The following is a 25,726-nucleotide window of genomic DNA, read 5'->3' on the forward strand; positions in this document are numbered from 1 at the left end:
CCTCCACCAGCTCATCTAACAAACCGCCGTGGAGCATAGGATCCCGCAGAGCATTCTGCAAACCAATTGGATCCATAAGTCTCCGCGGGCGAGCATAAATCAGCTCACCACCCTTGCAAGGGGGGGGTGGCATCTCCAATCGAGCCCTCAAAACCAAGTGGTCTGAACATGGCACTGGTTCTATTGCCTCTAGATCCACATCAAGCCCCATCCCGAAGATCGAGTCTAGCACGTGGCCCGCTCTGTGTGTGGGGGTCGATACAAATTGGGAGAGTCCCAGTGCTGCCATGGAAGCTACCAGGTCCGCAGCCTGCGCAGAGGCGGCGTCTTCAGTGTGGACGTTGAAGTCCCCCAAGACCAACACTCTGGAGAACTCCAAGGCCCACCTCGCCGCCACCTCTAGCAGGCGCAACAGGGTATCTGCTGGTGTGCTAGGCGGACGGTACACCAGACAGATGGCCAAACTCTCCTCGGCACCCCACACCAGGCCTACACATTCAATGCCAGAGATCTAAGGGGTGGGGAGCGGCTTGAAGAAGAAAGACTCTCGAGCGAGGATTGCCACACACACACACCCTCCTATTCGGGACTGACGAAGGACCGAATACCCTGAGGAGGGGGGGTCAGTTCCCCCAGGGCAACCGTTTTGCCCTCTCTCACCCAGGTCTCAGTCTATCTAGATAAATGGGGAGGGGCTTTGCATAAATCAGGCAGAGCTTGGGGAAGCTAATTTGGGATTTGATCATTTATCGCCAGCTGCCATCGCGCCCTTGAAAGCTTTATAAGCTGATCTATCTGTAAGGCATCCAGGTGCTAAACTGTTTGACCACATCTCATTATTGCGTTCAGCAGTATTAGATCCAGTCTGTGATGAATGCCAGGAGAAATCGAAACATCTTTTATCCTGATAGGGAAGAAAGATCTGGGTTATGGGCCAGCAGTCGAACGTTTTCTTTGCATGAGACAGGCGGGGGGGGGGGGGGGCGGGATTTTTCATGAAATAATTAAGGAGTCGAATACAGCTTACTCATCCCCTCATTTATTTTAAATAATGATTTTTTTTCCTTTCCCAAATTTCACTGACCACTTTGCTTTATTATTAAGCGCAACAGGATTGGGAGAGAAGGAAAGGTTTACGGTTTTCTGCTTAGCTGGGAAAAAACTCCACTCGTGTTTTTATGGCTGCTGGGGGGGGGGGGGAATTATGTGTACCTCTAAGCTTTCCGTGGCGCAGAGTGGTAAGCTGCAGTATTGCAGTCCAAGCTCTGCTCATGACTTGAGTTCGATTCTGGCGGAAGCTGGGTTCAGGTAGCCGGCTCAAGGTTGACTCAAGTGACGCCTTACACAGGTTGCACCCTTGTCAGCTTACCTCAAGTTTTGATGGGAAATGTAGGCATCCTGGTTTTACAGCTTGGCTCTCCATTAAAGCTGCAAGACCACGATGCCTACATTTCCCATCAAAACTTGAAGGAAGCTGACAAGTATCCAACCTGTGTCATGTGTCACTTGTAGCTTGACTCTCAGCCTTCCATCCTTCCGAGGTCGGTAAAATGAGGACCCAGTTTCCTGGGGGTAAAGTGTAGATGACTGGGGAAGGCAATGGCAAACCACCCTGTAAAAAGTCTGCCAAGAAAATGTTGTGATGCGACGTCCCCCCCATGGGTCAGTAATGACTCGGTACTTGCACAGGGGACTATGTTTATCTTTTTTTAAAGCTTTCTGTATCAGCCATAAAAGCAACTTTGGAGTGGCTTTTTCTGGCAAGAATGTAACAGAGGAGAAAGCTTGTGTTTCCATCTCTCACCTCATATCATTTTCTTCCTTGATAAATCCGTCCTGTAAGCTAAAATTGTCTCCTCCCCTCCTGCCTCCCCATAATTTAAAATAAACTTGAAAGGAAGCATAATACATAGTTGGAGTGCAGCTGCCAATCTGAGTGGACAATACCGGTCTTGATGGACCCAAAGGTCTGGTTCAGACGAAAATAGCATTTTCTGTGTTCATCTCTCTGTTCAAGGGTATTGGGGGGGGGATCCACTGAAACCTCACCTTTCATGGCACAGGACAAGCCTCCCTCTCTCTCAGCCTCGGTCCCTATCAAGTTTCAAATTTATTTATTTATTTATAGTCTGCCTTTCTCACTGAGACTCATGGTGGATTACATGCTGTGAGCCAGTACAATCAACCACAAAGACATTTCAATAAACAATGTAATAGGGTATATAAATGCAAATATGGAAAGATTTGAAAACGAGCAGAAATCCAATATAGAGCTGAGGAAATGCTGAAACAGAGCATAAGCAAATTCTGAGCCTGACATATTAAACACAGAATCTATCTAGTAGGATCAAAGTTACTGTAATAGAAAGTATGTAGGAGTATAGTCTATAGTTCCTAACTCTTTACTAATGCATCTCTTTGTGATTACCTCCTTACAGTATAGTTCTTCTATCTTGGAAAAAGCCCTCTTGAATAATTTGCTTTTGCATATTTTGTGGAAAGTTAAATGAGAATCATATTGTCCTACCTTACAGGGCTGTTGTGAAGACTAATAGAAGAGAATGCCCATGAAGATCGGGAATACAGATGATATCCTCAGTTATTCTACTTTGCAGATGTCAGTAGGCAAAGCTGCCACTGAGAAAGAGTTTCTGTCCCTTGGTCAACGGTTGTTTGTTTCAAGAAATTATTTCTTGGCAAGGTCGCCTCTTTTGCTTTCTCTATTGAGCAATGCTGCCCTAACTCCTTTCTTTCTTATGAAGGATTTTACATGGCTGAAACTCATAGGTAGAGTTGCCAGACCCTCAGTCAGAATATGGGCCTACCAAGGGTAGTGTTGCCTACTCTGACTGGTACCTGGGGACTGATTCTGGCATTTCTGCTATGTTTTCATCAAGTGCAGGCCAGCATAGTTTAATATAGTTGAGCCAGAATAAGCATAGAAACACAGAGCGGGAATGCATCCCCAAAGATCATCTAGTCCAACCCCCTGCACATATGCAGGAAATTCACAGCTATCTCCTCACCTCCCCCAGTAACCCCCAGTAACCTCCCCTGAACTATGCACAGAAGAAGGCCAAAAAAAAAGCTTCCAGGATCCCCAACTGATCTAGCTTGGAGGAAAATTCCTTCCTGACCCCAAAGGGGCGATCAGCAATAATGTAAGAAAGGGCCATGAGAGCTTAGCACTGGCAAATTTCTTCATGCCCTCCCTCTTCGGATCTGCATACATTCATACCGAGTCATAGAATCATCATAGCCATGAGGCGGCCATCTAGCTCCTTCTTAAATACGTCCAAAGAAGCAAAGCCCATGACCTCCCAAGGAAGCCTGTTCCGCTGAGGAAACCACTCTGTCAGGAAGTTCTTCCTAATGTTTACATAAAAATTCTTCTGCTTTAATTTTAACAATTTATTTCTGGTCCAGCCCTCCAGGGCAACAGACAACATCTCCTCTCCATCCTCTATGTGACCTGAAGAGGGCTATCCTATCACCTCTAAGATGAGCAGCCATGTTAGTCTACCACTAATTTTGTTAGTCTTATAGAGGCTACTGGACTCTTGCTCTTTTCCATAGCACCTCTCAGTCACCTCCTTTCCAGGCTAAACATACCCAGCTCTTTCAACCTTGCCTTGTAGGACGTGGTCTTCAGAAATTTCACCATCTTTGTTGGCCTCCTTTGGACACATTTCAAGTTGTCCTTCTTAAACTGTGGTGCCCAAAACTGTACACAGTACTCCAAGTGAGGTCTAACCAGAGCAGAGTAGAGTGATACCATCACTTCGCATGATCTGGACACTACATGTCTGTTGATATAGCCTAAAATCACATATGCCTTGGCTACTGCATCACACTGCTGACTCATTTTCAGTGTATAATCTCCTATGACCCCTGGATCCTTTTTGCACATACTACTGCTAAGACACATTTCCCCCATCCTATAATTACTGCTGTGAGAAGACAGTGGAAAATACAATAACGTTAGGAAAAGTTAATCAGTAGGAAAAGAGGAATGAGATGGCTTGACTCAAGATCTGAACAAGACTGCGCATGATAGGATATTTTGGAGGCCGTTAATGTATAAGTTGGAAGCAACTTGACGGCGCATGACATGCACACACCAAGTCTCTAGTGATGATTGACTCAGTTGCTGCTGTCCTTATAGACAGCTCTCTGAGCCCAATGGAAATACCTCCTGTGCTGCCAAGCAGATGAGCGCCTGCACAGTTCTCCATTTAGTGAGGTTGGCGCAGCCAAGGTTATCAAATTACAGTCACCTTTGAAACATCAGCGAAACTCCAACAAATGTACATCTTTTTATAGAAAGTTCTGAGCAACTGTTTTGAAACCTGAAGCAAAGCCAGGATTCAGAAAGAACATGGGTAAAGACTGGGAATCTTTGCAGGGCTTTTTTTCAGCGGGGACGTGGTGGAACGGAGTTCCGGCACCTCTTAAAAATGGTCACATGGCTGGTGGCCCCGCCCCCTGATCTCCGGACAGAGGGGAGTTTAGATTGTCCTCCGCACCACCGAGTGGCACGGAGGGCAATCTAAAGTCCCCTTTGTCTGGAGATCAAGGGGCGGGGCCACTGGCCATGCGACCATTTTTGCCGAGGGCAATTTAAACTTTAAAAAATTCCCCCCTTTTCCCAGCTGACCCAAAGTGACATCATTGTGCGGTCTTGAGTTCCACCACCTCTTTTCATAGAAAAAAGCCCTGTTTGTATGTATCTTCTGTCAAACAATATATGTAAGAGTCTCTCATACCTTCACTGAATCGTGGCCTGGGCAGCTGTTTGGTTGCTGCAGATTTCTCTCTTCTGCCAGTGTTCCTCATTACAAAATGGCTTTTGATTACTTTTCATAGAGATGACAGCTCAATGTTAATTGCATTTGAATCGGATTTGCTCCAATTGCAAATGCAAAAGAAGATACGAACATGGGACAAGTTCAGGGCGGGTGGACAGGCTTCTCCTAGTCCCTGCATTTGCCTTGCATTAAAATCAAATTTAATTTAATTTAATCCCTGAAACACACATCTTGTTAAGCCATTTTTTACCATTAGTGAGCCTCTTATTGAGCATCAGATTATTACAAGAATATTAACTTCATTTGTCTGTGTCTTTCGGCTGCCTGCATCCCTCAACCTCTATCCTCAAAGGGTCAATGAATAAGGAAGAAAGAAAAAAAACTATGACACAATAATGGAATAAGGTCACAGTCCAATATTCTCCTTTGTGCAGCAGCCAGGGCCACATTAAGTATTATGCCAAGTGCTTTACAGAGGGAGACACATCCAAACCGGAGTGCTGGCTGTGGTCTAATTATCTGAAATCTATTGTGGGGAGAAAAAAAAACTTTTAAAGATCTTGCTTCCAGTACTGGTCTATGCAAAAACTCCCTGCAGTGTACAAAAGTAGGAGACAGATTCTCAGCTGGAAAAAAATGATAGAATAGCGGTAGTCTGTTTAACCAGAGAAACAGAATACTGCAGAGGAATTTCAGTGCAGAAATATTTTTTACATTTCTTCTGGCTGGTATCGTGACCTGAAAAATTCCAATTGGATTTTGGCAACATGAACATGTAGACATGGACCCCAGTAGTAATATTTATCTATAGAAAAGGTCCTTAAAGACAGGGGTCATTTCGTAGAAAAAGAGCTGAAGGAACTCATTAGCACAACTCATTAGCATATGCCACACCCCTTGCCATTACTGGACATGTGTCATTAGTATAACTGATTTGCATATGCCACACCCCCTGACATCACCTATCCTGGCTGTTTTGGACCCAATGCTGGCCATTCAGGGCCGAAATTGGGCCCAAAATGGCAAAAAGGGGCAGAAAATGGCTGAAAGGGGGCCCAAAATGGTCAGGATCAGGCCGCTGCTGAGTGGGAGAGTGATCCACCCCCCCCCAATCCAGGCTGAAATGGGCCCAAAATGGCCGAGAGTCAGGTGGGCGGGGCCACCTGACATGTGACTTCTTTGGAGAACTGCCGGAACTGTGTTCCTGTGCATTCCCCCTCGAAATGAGCCCTGCTTAAAGATAAAGATGTCTCTCTGGGAACCGAGATCAAGATAATCCAAACAATGGTATTCCCCATTGCTATGTATGGACGAGAAAGCTGGACAGTGAAGAAAGCTGACGGGAAGAAAATGGATTCATTTGAAATGTGGTGCTGGAGGAGAGTTTTGCGGATACCGTGGACAGCCAAAAAGACAAATAAGTGTGTACTAGATCAAATCAAGTCTGAATTCTCCCTAGAAGCTAAACTGACAAAACTGAGGCTATCGTACTTTGGACACATCATGAGAAGACAAGATCCTCTGGAAAGGTCAATAATGATAGGAGAAGTGGAAGGCAGTAGGAAAAGAGGAAGACCTAAAACAAGATGGCTCGACTCAATCAAAGAAGCCCTGTCCTCCAGTCTGCAGGATCTGAGCAAGTCTGTTAATGATAGGACATTTTGGAGGTCTTTCATTCTTAGGGTCGCCATAGGTCAGAGGCGACTTGATGGCACATAATACACACATAGGGCAGATAATATATGCTTACGCACCATGCAAGTTGCCTATGAAAACCATGCAACATAGGCAATCATATTCATAGCACAAGTACATTGATAAAACTAACAGTGAACTGCAGAGCAGCAACAGATAAATGCACAAAATGGGGGGAATTCTTCCCAATTTTAATGGTACAGTGAGGACGGATAGAGATCTAGTTTAAACAAACAACAGATATGAAGACAACAGTAGTATAGATAGGATGGGGCCATTTGGGGCCCTTCCATTGGTGCATCCTGGAGAGGAACAGGAAGTAAATTGCTTCAAAGGCCATTCAAAATCCATTGGTGGGTCTTAAATGAACTTAACATGGTGTGATGTTTTCTTTTCAGTATGTAATAAGAACAGGTATAACTGTTGCACAGGTATAACTGTCCTTGGTCTATATCTTCTGATTAATGAAAGCGCTGCTCAGCCACCGTCTGATTTTTGAGATTTCATTCAACTCTACTCCCATGTTCCAAACTGTTTCCTACCACCATCAGGTTTAGAAACATGCTTCTTCATATAAAAGCCGGCCTTCGCAGAACTCATCCCGTATAAATGCCTGCATCCCAGCAAGCGGCAAACTTGTCATTCTGCTCAAAGTCGAAAGAGAGGAATGAGATTGCTTAATTTCAACATTTCATGTACAAAGATTGCAGGATTCTTTCTTCCTTGTGCCAGATGAAACTCCCTAAAACTAGCCAACAGTCTTGCCCAAGCATCAAGTTTAAATGGCAGCAAGGAAACAGTGGACAGAATTCTCTGAAGCTACTCAACATGTAACCGCCTCGTCTTGGAGATTCTGATGAAGCTACCTTACATTGAATCAGTCCATTGGTCCATCAAGGTCAGTCTTACCAGAGAACTTTCACATCATCTGCTGCCTGGTCCTTTAACTGGAGATGCCAGGAATTGAACCTGGGACCTTCTGTGTGCCAAGCAGATGCTCTACCCCTGAGCCACAGCCTGCTGAACATTGTTTCATCCCCTGCAAACTGGCCAATAAAGGATGAAAGTGAATGATGGATGACCTACCATTAGAGATGGGGAAAATTCTTCCCAATTTCAATGGCACAGCGAGGACGGATAGAAATCTAGTTTAAACAAACAACAGATATGAAGACAACAGTAGTCTAGCTGGGATGTGGCCATTCAAGGTGCTTCCTTTAGTGCATCCTTGAGAGAAGTAGTAAGTAATTTGCTTCAAAGGCCATTCAAAATCCATTGGTGGGTCTTAAATGAGCTTAACATGGTGTGATGTTTTCTTTTCAGTATGTAATAAGAAGACGCAATTTTGAAGGCTGCAGAGGAATTATGATGGAATAAATGTGTGTCTAATTGCACTTATCTATCAGCATTGGCAAGGCATGTGAGTGCATCTGGGAATCTTTTGCTGGGTCAGGAGGGATTCGCTATAAAAGCTAGACCACAGCTGAACAGCTTCTCAGCTTGCAGAACTTCTTTTGTTCTGTTCTGGTCCATAGGGCAGGGAGATAGTGCAGCAGAAGCAAACATAAGTGAAGCATTCAACCCTCTTACCAATGGCACAAGACCTGACAGGGGCAACAATTATATCCCCCACCATTGCAGGGCACCGTTTTTTTCCTTTGGCAACACCACATCAAAGTAAGGTCCAAAAGCAATGCCCTCGCTCTGGTTTGGCTTCATGATGACTAGACAGCCAATCAGATTACGCCAGAATGATAACAACACTAGAGATGGGCACGAACCGGGTAAAAACCGAACTGTGCGGTTCGTGGTTCGTCACATTTCATGAACCACGAATCACAAACTTTCACAAACCTGCCCCAGTTCATGAATCGGTTTGTTTTGGTTCATGAAAATGTGACTTCCGGGCCAGCAAACCACCACTTCCAGGTCAGCAGAAGGTCTGCAGGAAGTCCATCCCCTGTTGCCTAGGAAACTGATTGATCAGCGCCAGGCTGTCTGCAGTGACGAACAGAAAAATGAACCAAACGAACCGCCCTAAAGTTCATGGTGGTAACTCAGAAATGGGCTCTGATGAACCGCTGGTTCGCAAACCATGAGCCGGCCTGGTTTGTGCTAAATTTTGGTTCGTATTTCGGTTCGTGCCCATCTCTAAGCAACACATGGCTTCCTGTTCTCACTCAAGGTAGCTGATAGAGAGAAAAAATGCACATAGCACAGCCTGTGTCTCTGTCAGGGCTACAAACAAGTGGCAGGAAGGGGATCAGCAAGATGGGCCGAGGGATTTTTTTTTTTTTTTGCAACCTTTCAAACGCTCCCTCTCCTATGCATAATGTATGCTCATTATAAAACAGATGGTTCGAACCTAGTAAATACAGAAAACTGATGTCGAAACTATAAACAAAGAGAAATCTTAACCAGACATCAAAAGCTAAGCGGTTGGGTCGCCAGGTGGGCCTTCCTGGGGAAGTTGTTCTAGACACAATTGAAAATTTTGGTTTTATATTTTAAAGCCCCCAAAGGGAACCAGGCTGCTTTAAGGGCCAACTTCTCTACGGTGAACCAGTCTGCATATTGAGCTCCTCATCTGAGTGTGGAAATACACATTACAAAGTACCTAAGGACCCTCAGGTGAAGCTCATTCTGTGTGTCCCCCTCCAATTTCCCATGCCCTTGCTCACACAGTCACACTTCAATTTGCTCCGTATGAATACATTCAAGTGTTCAATATCAGTTCCTCCTTAACTGCTAAAAGAATCCAAGTCCCCCCCCCCACCTCCCACATCCATTCATTGAAATGCTGACTCTTCTTGACTCTTTCTCACACCTTAAAGAAATGCAAATTGGCAAGTCAACTGATCCTACAGTAATTGTTCTCGACAGCGAAAACAGAGCTGAATTGGTGCTTTGCTGAATTGGTGCTCTGCCCTCCAGACAGAGGGCCAAGCTACAAGTGACGAATGACACAGGTTGGACACTTGTCAGCTTCCCTCAAGTTTTGATGGGGAATGTAGGCGTCCTGGTCTTGCAGCGTGGCTCCCCGACTGCTGTCCAATGGATTTTTCAACTGTCACTTGTCCAACATTCTGCCAAGCTGCCTACATTTCCCATCAAAACGTGAGGGAAGCTGACAAGTGTCCAACCTGTGCCAGGCGTCACTTTAAGTTTGGCTCTCACTTGCAGATGCAACCGTACAAAGGGAGCTCCTGTGAAAGCAGCATGCACATGTGCCCAGCAAGAGACAGGCTGCACGTGAATTGAGGATCACACATAAAATCCTGCACTTGAGCATCCCGAGGTAATTTGCAATGTGTATTTTCACTGTGTGAGAAGGCCTTTTTGGGGATGGCACCCCAAATTTGTCAAATGCCATTCCCAGGTATATCTCTGAATCATATGCGAGCCAGTTTGGTGTAGGGGTTAAGAGCGTGGGACTCTAATCTGGAGAACTGAATTTGATTCCCCACTCCTCCACTTGAAGCCAGCTGAGTGACCTTGGGTCAGTCACAGCTCTCTCAGAGCTCTCTCAGCCCCACCCACCTCACAGGGTGATTGTTGTGGGGATAATAATAGCATACTTTGTAAACTGCTCTGAGTGGGTGCCACACCATCATGAAGGGTGGTATATAAATCGATGACGATGATGATGATGATGATGATGATGATGATGATATTGACATCATTCTGGTACCAAATTAAGATTTTAAAACCTATCCCTCTAGTATTTTAATGATGATGTCTGCTGTCTTTCCACCAATGAACATTGCATCGGTTTTGTTTTAAATTATTGCATTGTTTTGTTTTAAATTATTTTTGAATGCCTTTTGGGAGGCTCATAAAGCAGAAAGGCTTTATACTGAAGAGGTCCAGTAGATCAGATCGGCATCTCGTTCCGCCTCCTCTTTCCCCCAGAGACCAAGCAGATGTCCTCAGAAGGGGGGCAGAGGACAACGTTTATTATTTTTTAAATCTTCAGCCACTATCACACAGAGGCATTGCTACCTCTGAACATGGAGGTTCCCCATTTAAAAATGAAGTCTAATAGCCACTGCTGGACCTAAACAACACACACCGTCTAATTCCTTGTAAAAAAACATCTAAACTAGCCATCTAGCCTCTGCTTAAATACCTCCAAAGAAGGAGAGCCCACCACCTCCCGAGGAAGCCTGTTCCACTGAGAGACTGCTCTAACATTCAGGAGGTTAATATCTTCCTAAATCTTGGAACCTTCTACAAGGATGACTCAATTTTTAGCCAGGAATCTAGAGCACAGTATTAATCAAATGGGAGGGGGGGTTACAATTATGGCGCTAGTTTCTTCTTCTCTTTGAATCCTGGGAAGAGGATATTAGCTCAAGTCCTTTGCTTCATCGGCTCAAACATCGTCTGATTCCACACACGTTGGATAATGCACTTTCGATGCACTTTATCCATCGTTTGAGGTGGATTTTTTGTTCCGCACACAAAAAAATCCGTTCCAAATGATCTATAAAGAGGATTGGAAGTGCATTATCCAACGTGTGCGGAATCACTCATCCAGTTGTCCCCAGAGCAGAGCCCCCCTCACCTACATTCTCCAACCAAAAGATTTTACACATGAAGCTGCCATATGCTGAATCAGACCTTGGGCTTAGCTTCCAAGAGCTGATGAAATTGGGCTATACCACGGACCCACTTTTGCCATGTGGGTCCAACAAGCTACTTGGGACAAAGGGTGCAGTAGGGAAAGGAATTCAGCAAGTGAAGAAACTGTCAGGATACAACCCACAATTGTTTTAGATAAGTAGGTAAATTGATTGTATGTGGCCACTGGCCTTTACAAAACAAAACATATAACTCACAATTATTTTTAAAATACTCACAGAAAAGGGATCGAGAACTATGGCTCCTTTATTCAGTACAAAGCCTCCTCTCTTCCTCTGTAGAAGATTTCCCTGATTCTAGCAAATGTTTTCTTCAATGCCAAAAGCTTCTCCCCCTTTTTCAGTTTTTCAGCACCCCGTTAGTTATATTCTCCTAGTCTAATTCCTTGTATAAACCATCTAAACTAGTGGCCACTGCTGCATCCTGTGGCATTGAGTTCCACATGTATCTGAAGTACTTCTTTTTTTCTCTCTCTCCTTAATTTACATCTCAGCAACCCCACTGGATGTCCCTGACTTTTAGCACAATGAGAGCAGAACAAAATGTTTGGCGTTGACACATCATTGTTAGGACAGCCCTGCCTCAGAAATCATACGTTTAATTCTAAAGCTTCCTCAGGGGAATTCATATAGGAGATATACTGAGGAACAGATGCATTGCAATCCACAATGTAAAACAATTAACTCAATTGCCAACACACAGCTGTACGTACTACAAACCCACCCAATTATCTTTCATTTTGACGCGCTTCGAGTTAAAAGAGGATGGGACTGGGCTGTATTCCATTGCAGGAGGCAGAGGAAAACGGTTTATGCATCCATCCGTCCAAATTCCGTTACCTAATGGGCCAGCTGAGAAATGAGGGTAGTAGCGAAGACGCAAGCCATTGCCTAGTTACCCAGCACGTCATTGCAGAATCGTTTCTGAACTGCCCTTCGGAGCAGGAAGCATTCGTCTAGATGGCTGCTTTTATGGCCCGTCTCAAATAAAGATATGAAACAGAAAACACCGGGAGAAAATGAAACCAGGAACCTCAGCGATGCAGATGAACGGATAATGGTTTGTGAGAAGTTGAAACCATTTTTTAAAATCCCCCCCCCCGATATGAATTTTACCTTTTCGATTTAAGAATACACTTCTCCCCCCCCCCCATTAGATGACTGCATTTAAGTCTCTTGGATGAATGGCACAACCCGTATGGAGCTCAACCACGAGATAATAAGATGTATTGTCGAAGGCTTTCACGGCCGGAGAACGATGGTTGTTGTGGGTTTTCCGGGCTGTATTGCCGTGGTCTTGGCATTGTAGTTCCTGACGTTTCGCCAGCAGCTGTGGCTGGCATCTTCAGAGGTGTAGCACCAAAAGACAGAGATCTCTCAGTGTCACAGTGTGGAAAAGATGTAGGTCATTTGTATCTACTCAGGAGGGGTGGGGCTGAGCTGAGTCATCCTGTAAGAGTTTCCCAGGGTGTGGAATGCTAATGGCGGGAGGCTTCACTGTATCCTGAGGAGGTTCTTTTGCATATGGATTGGTACTTGATGTGCTAATCTTCTCTGCAGGGCTATTGTCGGGGATAGAATGTTTTGTTAGCCTGGTGTTGCAGATCCTGCAAACTGGAGAATGTGGCTTCTTTTACTGAGCGAAGCCATCTCATTTTAGGTCTTCCTCTTTTCCTACTGCCTTCCACTTTTCCTAGCGTTCTTGCCTATATAGTTACTGCAAGATGTTTGCTGGTGATGGAAACTCAGATGTGCAAATCAGTTATTAATTAATTAAACATTAATATCAGTCATCAGTGGACTTTTAAGATTGCTCCCAGTTTACGAACCTTTTGCATTTTATTAATTTCATTAATACCTGTCAACAGAAAATTAGTTTTAAATAATTTATGGTATGTATCCCCTGTTCAGTCCAAACGATCTCTTTTCCTTCTCTTCAATACAGGGCCAAGCTACAAGTGACAAATGACACTTTAACGGCAAGTGTATTTCTCCCTGTTCACTTGCCCTCCACTCAATCCACTTGCCAGGCAAGTGTCTTTCGTCATGTGTAGCTTGGCCCAGTCTTTGGCAATTCCAGATCATTTGCAGAAGTTTATCTCATTAAAAACCGCCATTTTGGGACCAGCCTGTTAACACATGCTACCAGCTTTCTGACTTTACAACAAACAATAGAAAGTCCTTACAAGAAAAAAAAGAGATGGTAGAGAAAAAAAGAAAAGTGAGAAAGCGGCACAGAGAGAATAAACTAAAGGAGAGAATCATAGAATAGACTGATAGAATCATAGGGTTGGAAGGGAACTCCAGGGTTATCTAGCCCAACCCCCTGCACAATGGAGGAAATTCACAACTACCTCCCCTCCCCACCCCCCCACCCCACACAGTGACCCCTGCCCAGAAGAGAGCAGAACATCATAGGATCCCTAGCTGAACTGGCCTGGGGGAAAATGCTACCTTACCCCAAGGTGGTGATTGGCATTACGCAGGGCATGTAAGAAGGGCCATGAGAACTAAGAATTAATGTAACCCTTCCTGCCCTCCCTTTCATGATCTGCCTAGGTTCACAGCATTGCCATCTTGCCTCTGCTTAAAAACCTGCAAAGAAAGAGAGGCCGCCATCTCCCGAGAAAGCCTGTTCCACTGAGGGCCAAACAACAAGTGACAAATGACCCTTGAACGGCAAGTGTATTCCTCCCTGTTCACTTGCCCTCCACTTGCTCTCTGTTCAAGTGTCATTTGTCACTTTTAGCTTGGCCCTAATTTGTCCCTGAGGGACCGGTCTAACTGTCAGGAAGTTCTTCCTAATTTTCGCCTGAAAACGCTTTTGATTTAATTTCAACCCAACCTTCCGACCTTCTGGTCCAACCTTCTAAGGCAGCAGAAAACAACTCTGCGCCATCCTCTACACGATTGCCCTTCAAGTACTTGAAGATGGTTATCAAATCACCTCTCAGTCGTCTCCTCTCCAGGCCAAATATCCCAAGCTCCTTCAACCTTTCCTTATAGGAAATATCAGAATTATGAAGATGAAGGTAAGGAAGGGAAGATCCACCATAATTCATCTTGCTTACTCGGTGGCAAGCAACTCAACGTCTCTTGTTGGTGGCACCCGTCTTTGAGGCGGTGTATTTAGCTTTAGTAAGATCTCAAAAAGAGTCCAGTACTGGACTCTTTTTGATTTTGCTACTACAGACTAACACGGCTAACTCCTCTGGATCTATGACCATAGTAAGATCTCAGACCTTCTCAATGGGGAGTGGCCTGCTTGCGTTCTCTGGCACGGTTTCAAAAACCGTGTGAGGCTATTGTATTTCAACAAACCTTTAGGTGTGAAATTATATTGTCAATGAACTCAACTGCAGCTAATTCTGTAGGGCTCTGAAGCCTGCAGCTGTTAGGCACGTAGTTTTTTCAGGCTTTGGGCTGTGTTATTGGATTGCTGGAGTTGATATATGCCTGGGAAAAGGAGGGGCTGCTTTCCCAGCATTTGGTTGTATTCTTTTCTGTCCACGCAAGCCTTTATTGGCATATAGATAATATAGTAATCTGTCAATCAGATGAAGAAAATTTTAGAAACAGAAACAAGTCCATACAGAGTAAGATTAAAATTACAGATAAGAACAGAGCAACAATGTAGCAAAACCTAATATAGGATATTACTTGTCAAGGCGTATAGCCATAACGCTGTAGAGAAACTTTGCTATTATTTCAGTTATTTCCACATCTGGGTTGACAAGCAAAAAAAGAACCTTAAACTCATCAGAAAACTGTGAGAGTTGGGCTAATATAGGATGTAGAAGATCCCGGCGTGGCGCCAAATAAAAAGGACACTGGAGAAGGACGTGGGAAACAGTTTCAACACAGGGCCAAGCTACAAGTGACGAATGACACTTGAACGGCAAGTGTATTTCTCCCTGTTCACTTGCCCTCCACTCAATCCACTTGCCGTTCAAGTGTCATTCGTCATGTGTAGCTTGGCCCACAGTCTATCGAACAGGGACAATATCTGCTAGAATAAGGAATCCCATGGAATCTACCAGATAAAATGGCTGAAGGAAGAACATTAAATCTGGCCAGAAAAAAGTCTCTACACATGTTGGGAGCCAGAAGTTGGTAAAGGTATACTGCTGAGAAGCTTACATAAGGACAATCCCCAAATTTAGGAGAGAACAAGTTCTATTAGCAGAACTATAGAGAGTTTGTAACTCTAATCCCAAAAGACTGGATTTTATTTTGGAGAAGGCCCCAGACTCAGATAGCAGGGATAAAGATTCTATAGATAAGTTCAAGGAACTTATTTTAGCTTCAACACAAGCTGACTAACTAGAGTTGACAGATTCAGATAATAAATGATACATATAACTAGGGAGGTCAGAATTAAAATGAAGTCTCAACCAACATTTGATAGTGTAAAGCCATGCCTTAGTGGCCAACAGATTGACCACACTCTAAGCATAAGGCAGCATATAGGACACACATAGGAACCCCCGTGATCTTACGCAGAAAGTTAGAATGAACACGTTCAACTGAATTATTAATTGCATCGATCTTTTCTGTTATTTTAACTATGGTTATAGATTCCTTGTTTTCACGTGTTATGTTGCAATAATGTTCAATATTATTGGAAGCTGATCCGTGCGCAGCAGAAATGGGGTGTTCATTCGTTTGTGTGTTTTGGAAAACGTATCTGTCATCTGCTGACTGAATCATTGACAAATCTGCCACAGATCTGAAGAGAGTTGGATGGGACCTTAATATCTTTTTACAGGATTTACCCTCGCTTTGTACTTCCTGCTGCAGAATCTAAAAAGGAAGTCCCAGTGCAGTGTTTTCTGCATGCATGCAGAAAATAGATTATGCAAACAGCATGGGTGAACATATGATTTGGGCAAAGCAAGCTCACTGGCTGAAAAACTGCACTGCATTCAGACATCACATCAAGCTGACATTAAGGGACCTTGCTAGACATAGGATCATAGGATCATAGGGTTGGAAGGTATCTCCAGGGTCATCTAGTCCAACCCCCTGCACAATGCAGGAAATTCACAACTACCTCCCCCCCTACACACCCCCAAGGACGCCTGCTCTATGCCCAGAAGATGGCAAAACACTGCCAGGATCCTTAGCCAAACTGTACTTCTGTTGATACAGCCCCAAATCACATTTGCCTTTTTAGCTACCGCATCACACTGGTTTACTAAGAGCCAAGCTACAAGTGACGCCTTACACAGGTTGGACACTTGTCAGCTTCCCTCAAGTTTTGATGGGAAATGTAGGTGTCCTGGTTTTACAGCTTGGCTCTCCATTACAGCTGCAAGACCAGGATGCCTACATTTCCCATCAAAACTTGAGGGAAGCTGACAAGTGTCCAACCTGTGTCAGGCGTCACTTGTAGCTTGGCTCTGAGACCCCTAGATCCTTTTCCCGTATATTACTGCCAAGATAAGTCTCTCCCATTCTATACTTACGCATTTGATTTTTCTCACCTATATGCAGAACTTTACATTTATCTTTGTTGAAATTCATTTCATCTGTTTTAGCCCAGTTTTTCCATCTCTTAAGATCATCCTGTATCCTGACTCTGGGCCAAGCTACAAGTGACGAATGACGCATGAATGGCAAGTGAACAGGGAGGAATACATGTGAGTCTGTTCACTTGCCGTTCAAGTGTCATTCGTCACTTGTAGCTTGGCCCTCTGTCTTCTACTGTATTTGCTACCTCTCCCAATTTAGTATCATCTGAAAATTTAATAAGCATTGAATAAGACGGCCACGGGCACCTGTCTTCCGCTGAGCACAATAAAGGAATCCTGCTACAAATAATGTATGAATGAAGGTGGATGGCTTAACCAGGGCTGCATCATTGGATGTGGCCCTACTGTTGTGCTATAGCAATAATTTGCAACTAAATTGCCTTGTCCACATAGGAAAATACAGCTGTGAATTACTACATCCCCCCATGATGCTTGAATGTAGCTCAGAGTTAGTTCCCCCACACATACAAGGTGAGAGTCTAAACCTGGATTAAGCCTGGCTTTAGAATCCCAAGACTAACCCCAATAAAACTGCACATTTGTGCTCATACCAGTAATCAGGGTTAGTCTGAAACCAGATTTCCTGCGCCATGTGAAAACAAGGGGGAAGAGGAAGAATTACTTTCAACCCCCTGAAATAACATTGGCTTGAAGTGATATCTGAATGTCACCCTAGATACCTGGAAATTAACAGACAAAAACACTCTCTCAATATTCTGGGTAAAGTGAATGATCAACAGCCACAGAGTCTGGAAAAAGTTTCTATGGTTCTTTAAATCACAGAATCATCATATCATAGAATTGGGATCTCCAGGGTCATTTAGTCCAACCCCTGTGCAATGCTGGAAATTCAAAATTACCCACCCCTCTCCAGTGACCCCTGCTCCATACCCAGAAGATGGTAAAATACCATCAGGATCCCTAACCAAATTGGCCAGGGGAAAATTACTACCTGACTCTAAGTGGTGATCGTCCTTACCCTGGGTATGGAAGAAGGGGCCACGTGAACTAAGCCCTGATGTAACCCTTCCTGCCCTCCTTCTCGTGATCTGCCCAAGTTCACAGAATCAGCACTGCTGTCAGATGGCCATCTAGCCTCTTCCTTAAAAACCTCCAAAGGAAAGCCCATCACCTCCCAAGGAAGCCTGTTCCACTGAAGGACTGCTCTAACATTCAGGTTCTTCCTAATAGCTTCCTAAATCTTGGCACCTTCTACAAAGATGACTCCATTCTTAGCCAGGAATCTAGAGCACAGTGTTAATCAAATGGGAGGGGGATTAAAATTATAACACTAGTTTCTTCTTCTCGTTGAATCCTGGGAAGAGCACATTCTCGTGTGAAACCTACATGCAGAAAAGGGTAATGTTGATAGGAAAGGAACGAATAGACAATGGAGAACTGAAGATTGGAGACTATGGTACAAGACAGGCAGATAGTACCAAGGGCTCACATTAATTTGAACAAGCATTCTTCTCTAATGGTAGGTCATCCATCATTCACTTTCATTCTTTATTGGCCAGTTTACAGGAGATGAAACAATGTTCAGCAAGCTATGGCTCAGGGGTAGAGCATCTGCTTGGCACACAAAAGGTCCCAGGTTCAATTCTCGGCATCTCCAGTTAGAAGGACCAGGCAGCAGGTGATGTGAAAGACCTCTAGCTAAGAACCGGGAGAGCAGCTACCAGTTTACGAAGACAATACTGACCTTGATGGACCAATGGACTGATTCAACATAAGGTAGCTTCATCAGAATCTCCAAGACGAGGCAGTTACATGTTGAGTAGCTTCAGAGAATTCTGCCCACTGTTTCCTTGCTGCCATTTAAACATGATGCATGGGCAAAACTTTAAAGGTGAGCTGTTGGCTAGTTTTAGGGACTTTCATCTGGCACAAAAAGAAAGAATCCTGCAATCTTTGTACATGAAATGTTGAAATTAAGCAATCTCATCCCTCTCTTTCAACCGTGAGCAGAATGACAAGTTTGTGCTTGCTGGGATCCAGGCATTTATACGGGATGAATGCTGCAAAGGCCAGCGAAGGCCATGAATAAGCATGTTTCTAGACCTGATGGTGGTAGCAAACAATTTGTTATATGAGAGTAGAGTTGAATGAAATCTCAAAAATCGAACAGTGGCTGAGCAGCGCTTTCATTAGTCAGAGGATATAGACTAGGGACAGTTATACCTGTACAAAATTCAGAGAGGAACATTATCATCTGGGGTGTTCTATCTCCTTTGCATGCTTACCGTTTTGCATTGGACAATTCTCCACCTTTTCCAGTTTCCAACCCTTCCCTCCTCCCATTTCTCTTTCCCAGCTTTTCGCCACTACAGTCTCTCTCTCCCCACTCTAGTTTTTAGTAGTCTGAATTTTAGAAGCTGCAAAGGTATAAAATGCAATTAACTCTACGCAAAGGCCTTTGGTTTCATTTTCCTTGTGAGAATTCACAGCTTGTTGGCTAACCCTATTCCTTTCTCTATCGAAGGCATACTTCAACCCCCACAGTCAGATGCTGGGCACCCCTCTGATTTCATTTTCTTTAGATTGTGAGAGAATTCTTGTGGCACCTGGTAGATTAACAGACTTATTGACACATACACAGTCATAAGCTAAAGACCACTTCTTCAGATATAGGAAGCGAAGGCTCAGTCAGAAGAATCTCATATATATTCACAAGAGGAGGGAGAAAGCCCAGAAGGAGGCGGAAGTTATGCTTAAAAAGCTATGAGATACAATGGGTACAGCTTATTTTAAAGCAAGCTGCAATGGTTCACAAAATAAGCAGAGTAACCCTTCACAATACTTCAGGTAGGTAGCCATGTTGGTCTGCAGTAGAACAGCAGGATTTGAGTCCAATGACACCTTAGAAACCAACAAGATTTTCAGGGTGTAAGCTTTCGAGAGTCATAGCTCCCTTCTTCAGACACAAAGAAGGAAGAAGGGAGTGCTGATTCTCAAAAGCTTATACCTGAAAATCTTGTTGGTTTCTAAGGTGTCATTGGACTCGAATTCTGCTGTTCACAACAGCTGTAATTGTCGATGATAGCCCAGAGTTACATTAAGTTGTTTAACAGCTATGGAAGATAAGAAAAGTGTCAGATCTGTTATACCCCTGGTTAATACAATCAAACTTATTGATAAATTCGAATCCAGCAATTTCTCATTGGAGCCTCCCTTTGATTAATTTCATTTCCTTTAGGAGGCACCAGAGGGCTTTTTTACCATCCACCTATATCCTTAATCATCTCTGACAGCTGTGAGGAAGGGAAAGAAACAAGCCTCCTTTACCCTATTTGTGAAAAACTAGGGCAAGGTTTTCCAAATTCTTGGCCATTTTAAAACTTTTTTTTAAAGGCACCCTGTCCTCCCAGTTCTTCTGCATCGCAGGATGACTCACAATCACATATAAGAGGAAAAAAATGCAGTAAAAAGCCAGAACGTTTAAAATTAAAACCACAACAGTAACAAGCTCTTGTAAGAACAGTCAGTTCTGCCCCAAAGTATCCATAGGACCCAATAATTTTCAGCCACTTTAATCAAACGCTGTGAAATAGACCTAGATGGGTGGGTAGCCGTGTTAATCTGTCTGCAGCAATAGAAAAGAACAAGAGTCCAGTAGCACCTATAAGACTAACAAAATTTGTGGTAGGGTATGAGGTTTTGTGAGTCACCGTTCACTTCTTCAGATATAGCTAGCTGTCAGATACAGCTAGCTTTCGTGAGTCACAGCTGTCCTCTTCAGATACTGAAGAAGTGAGCTGTGGCTCACGGAAGCTCATACCCTACCGCAAATTTTGTTAGTCTTACAGGTGCTACTGGACTCATGCTCTTTTCAAATGCTGTGAAGTGGGGGTAGATAGAGAAGGGGACACAACAGTAGAAAACACCCGTCCTAGGGCCCCAAAGGCATTCCTTTCTTAGAGGCCCCTGGGCAGGGCCTTCCGAGACACACTTCCCTTTCCTTTTGTTTCTTTATATTAATTGGATTGAGTGTGTGTAAAGTGTCATCAAGTCACAACTGAATTATAGGGACCCCTGCTGAGGCTTTCAAGGCTAATGAGAAGCAGGGGGGGGGTTGGCCATTGCTTTTCTCTGAAGAGTCTTCCTTGGTGGTCTCCCATCCAAGTCCTGACCCTGCTAAGCGTCCGAGATCTGATGAGATCGGGCTATACCATGTGGTCTTCCCTCTCATATTAATTTGATTATTTTATTAAAATATTTATACTCCACCTTTCCTCTTGGCTCAAGGAGGTTTTGGTTATTTTTGCAGATCTAAGACACGGTTGAGTACCCAGGCAAATGTCTTGAACCCATGGGAGATTCTGGGGGCAGGGTATGATGGACAAAGATGTTGTTGACATATCAACATCTCTTCAAGCTAAACCCCAGAATTGATGTCAATTGCCAAATTCCCGACTGTCAGGGCCAAGCTACCAGTGACAAATGACACTTGAATGGCTAGTGAACAGACATAGGGCCAAGCTACAAGTGACGAATGACACTTGAATGGCAAGTGTATTTGTCCCTGTTCACTTGCCCTCCACTCAATCCACTTGCCATTCAAGTGTCATTTGTCACTTGTAGCTTGGCCCTCACATGTATTCCTCCCTGTTCACTTGCACTCCACTTGAACGGCAAGTGAACAGACTCACATGTATTCCTCCCTATTCACTTGCACTCCACTTGTACTCCACTTGAACGGCAAGTGAACAGACTCAGGGCCAAGCTACACATGACGAATGACACTTGAACGGCAAGTGTATTTCTCCCTGTTCACTTGCCCTCCACTCAATCCACTTGCCATTCAAGTGTCATTTGTCACTTGTAGCTTGGCCCTCACATGTATTCCTCCCTGTTCACTTGCACTCCACTTGCACTCCACTTGAACAGCAAGTGAACGGACTCACATGTATTCCTCCCTGTTCACTTGCGCTCCACTTGTATTCCACTTGATCACTGTTCACTTGCCGTTCAAGTGTCATTCTTCACTTGTAGCTTAGGCCTCAGTGGTATCACTTCTGGTGTTTAGCCGGAAGTGATATTGACACACCAAAATCTTCCCTCATCCCTTACCTCCTGCCTCTCATTTGAGCAGTGGCAGGTGCCAAGAAATGGGGACAGGAGATCACCCACGATAGAGGGCAAGATGTCAAATGTACATGTTGGGATGGAGCCTACGTCTATCTCACCACTTTACTGAGCAGTTTGAAGCTTTCCTCCAGCCCATAGTACCTTCTTTCAACTTTAGTGGCTCTTCCATCGAAGATAAGATTCTCTGGAAAAGTCACTAATGCTAGGAAAAGTGGAAGGCGGTAGGAAAAGAGGAAGACCTAAAACGAGATGGCTTGGCTCTATATAAGAAGCCCCGTCCTCCAGTTTGCAAGATCTGAGCAAGTCTATCAATGATAAGATGTTTTGGAGGTCTTTCATTCATAGGGTCGCCATAGGTTGGAGGTGACTTGATGGCACATTACATACACCATTGGAAGAGGAGCAACTTAAGTTGGGGCAAGGCTTCTTCATTTCAGTGCCACCCCCCCCCCTCTCTCTTCCTTTTTCAAATCCCTCTTCAAATACTTCCTATTCAAATCCTTTGGCCTAACACTATTTATTTACTTATTTTATTACATTTCTATTCCACCCTCCCCGCAAGCGGGCTCAGGGCAGATCACATCGTTAAATCCAATAAATATACTTTCACAATATCTATAAAATTCCATTGAAAACATTTTCAAAATCTCACTGTATTTATACATTGATAAAATAGACTCCCTGCTCTTCCCCCTCTCTTTCCATTATTTGTCCTGTGTGTTTGATCTCCGCTGCTCTCCTCTGCCTTCCATCTTAATTTAGGGATTGTGTGTGTTTTCCTACTGCTTTCCACTTTTCCTAGCATTATTGACTTTTCCGAAGAATCTTGTCTTCTCATGATGTGACCAAAGTACGATCGCTTTAGAAGTGAGGGGTTCTGAAATTCATTTGGAATTGACCTGTGCTTTTCCCTCCAGTATTCGGGGTTACCAAATGCATTAAATATGGACCCTGGGCGTGGTTAGAAGTGACTGGATGTAGCCTCTTTGCTAAAGCTGCCTTAGGTGTCCATAAAATCCTGATATGAAAGTAATAAATAACTACGTGTTGCAATCAAATTGCAAGACAGGAAGAATCATGTTTAATCTTGTCATGCAATCACGTCAAGGTTACATTGCATTTGTGATTTAATCAAGGTCTATATTGATAGTGTTCATTAGTATCTTGGAAAAGATGCAGGAAACCTGTGGCTAACCTCGAATGTGGAGCTGTTTGCAATAAGGGCATAAATCAAAAGAAGAAGGCAGTATGGTGTAGTGGTTAGAATCTCAGACTAAGCTCTGGGTGGCATTAAAAAGCTTCCTGTGCCATAACATTTGCTGGGTGAGTTTGGGCTGGTCATTCTATCATACTCTAACCTACCCAAGAGGGCTGTTGTAGGAATAAAACAGGGAAGGAAAATCACATACGGCACCCTCGGTTCCCTGGAGGAATGGAGGGACAAAAACGTACAAGACAGATGGCAAGGTGCTATTGCATCAGGCCTGCTCTAGAAACAAGACCAGGTCCAAAGAGGAGTTTGGGCGGAGAGAAGTTGCTCTTCCTTGGGTCTTCTCTTTCCGGGGTCTTATTACCCAAATATTGAAGAGAAGCCCCACGGGGCAGGGAGTTCTCTTTTTGGTTTCCAAAAACCATGTACAATTGCAGCTGCCCATCATCTGTGCAATAAGAATAATCTCTCTCATGACAGCCAATGTACATGGCTATTGGCATATGAATAGTTATGCAGAATAACAGCGGTCGTCTTTGAAAACGTAACTGACAAAGGACACGGACTAGGAAGACAAGCGTGGACAAATCCAAGCGGTGTGTTTGAATCCTTTGCCATTTAGACCAGCCAGTTCATGAGGCCAAGAACGGAAGCAAGTCAGGCTGATGGAGTTTCTTCTATTGCTCTTCTCACTGCGTCTCTTTTATCCTCACAACAACCCAGCGAGGTAGGTGCAGACGGCCCACGAGGCTCACAGCCGATCGTCCGTTTGCACTTGGGTTTCCCAGGTCTACCCACGGGTATCCCACTGGCTGCCACACGTGGTCAATTCCGAATAACTCTAATATATGACAAGCAGTTTTAGCCCGCCAGAAGTGTTGAGGATCAAGCCAGCTTGAAACTGCCGCATTGTTCTTTACAAAGCTGGTGACAAAGAGAACACGTTGCTGGCCTGGAAGCTCCCCGCTGAAAACTCATCTCAGCCATGACTGCATTAGGCAGTCCCAGGTAAAGTTCTGGTCACTTTGCTTTCCTATCTGCCATACTAGGATACCAACAGTGAACAACACTGCAAGACTGTTGTAAAGATTGCAGAGAGGATACGATGCAAGCACTTCAAACCCTCTGAAGTGCTACAGAAATACCAATCAATGTAATCTTCATCATTGTCGTCATCACCATCGTAAAAAAATTGTTCTTTCATGCCAGATCTCAGATCTGTCTGTCCATCCGCCCATTCATCTATCCATCCACCCACCCACCTGCCCAACTGCCCAATAATAATAATAACAATAACAACAACAACATTTGATTTATATACCGCCCTTCAGGATGACTTAACACCCACTCAGAGAGATTTACAAAGTATGTCATTTACAAAGTATGTCAGCGGGGCTGAGAGAGCTAGAAGCTGTGACTAACCCAAGGCCACCCAGCTGGTTTCAAGTGGAGGAGTGAGAAATCAAACCCATTTCTCCAGATTAAAGTCCCGCACTCTTAACCACTACACTAAACTGCCCATCCGTCCGTCCGTCCGTCCATCCATCCATCCATCCATCCATCCATCCATCCATCCATCCATCCATCCATCCATCCATTTGTCCGTCCGTCCATCCATCCCCCATCCATCCATCCATCCATCCATCCATCCATCCATCCATCCATCCATCCATCCGTCCATCTGTCCATCCCCCATCCCCCATCCGCCCATCCGCCCATCCATCCATCCATCCATCCATCCATCCATCCATCCATCCATCCATCCATCCATCCATCCATCCATCCATCCATCCATCCATCCATCCATCCATCTCATGCTTCCTCCAAGGACGTTAGGATGGTTCTCCCTCCTCTTTTTCATCTTCACCACCACCCTTGGAGGAAACGTTGGGCTGAGACAGAATGCCTGGCTCAAGCATTGCCCATGGTGCTTCTTGGCTGAGTGGAAACGTGTTGGATGGCACTTATGGAGGACTAAGAGAAAAGCTTCCTGCACAGAGTTGCTCTGTTCAGAGTTGCTCTCATCATACCAAGCCTGAATCTTAAGACTGAAAGGAGGGTCCCCGAGATAAGGTTCTAGGAATCATCGTAGGAATCCCTTCTGATGTTTCATACCTTCCGAAGAAGGTTGCTGACCACGGGGAACTGCTATCCACATGGGTGCTTACCTGATGATCACATACATGACCGAGCAGTTGCCAACCAGCCCGATGATGCAGACAATAGAGTAGACGACCACGATGGTGACCTTGATGCCCAGGGGCAAGAAACCATCAGCCGTCCCATTGTGGAACCAGTTGTCCAAGCTGAGGTTCCACAGGGATGAGTCATTGACCAATTTCTTCCAGTCGAGCACTTCCCCGGCCTGGTTGAGAAACAGCGGGTCCATCCTGTCTGCTGCAAGACGGTAGCGAGGATGCACTGGAATAGCAAGGGGTGGGGTGGGTAGGAGAAAACACAGAGTTAAGGAGAACCCAGTCTCCTGGCACCGTTCTGCACAAGGGGGCAAGTCTCTAGAAATGCAGCATTTCTGCATAGGAAAACGCTTGCGCGTTACCATCACGCAGCCCCATGCACTTCTCAGAGAGACAGGAGACAGCCTCACTTGGGCTGGCTTCCACTTTCTACAGGCACTTACAGCCTGATTTCATGCGGCCATCACACGCCCCTTCGCACAAAGGATGAGACTGCAAATGCCTTCGTGTGGCATCCTTTCCAAACCCGTTATTAGCAAGAACCCTGCCT

General features: G+C 44.5%; 1 protein-coding gene across 1 annotated transcript in view; it reads right to left on the bottom strand.

Moving 5' to 3' along the window:
* The window catches only part of OPRL1 (opioid related nociceptin receptor 1), a 38,482-nt gene extending 13,112 nt beyond the window's left edge, over nucleotides 1–25,370 (bottom strand). Inside the window, exon 1 of the mRNA XM_054980805.1 lies at nucleotides 25,150–25,370. Coding sequence (XP_054836780.1) covers nucleotides 25,150–25,370 — 221 coding nt within the window. The remainder of the gene's footprint in view (nucleotides 1–25,149) is intronic.
* Between the last annotated feature and the right edge of the window lie 356 nt (nucleotides 25,371–25,726).

This window comes from Eublepharis macularius, chromosome 5 (genome assembly GCF_028583425.1).
Source record: "Eublepharis macularius isolate TG4126 chromosome 5, MPM_Emac_v1.0, whole genome shotgun sequence".
Taxonomy (NCBI): domain Eukaryota; kingdom Metazoa; phylum Chordata; class Lepidosauria; order Squamata; family Eublepharidae; genus Eublepharis; species Eublepharis macularius.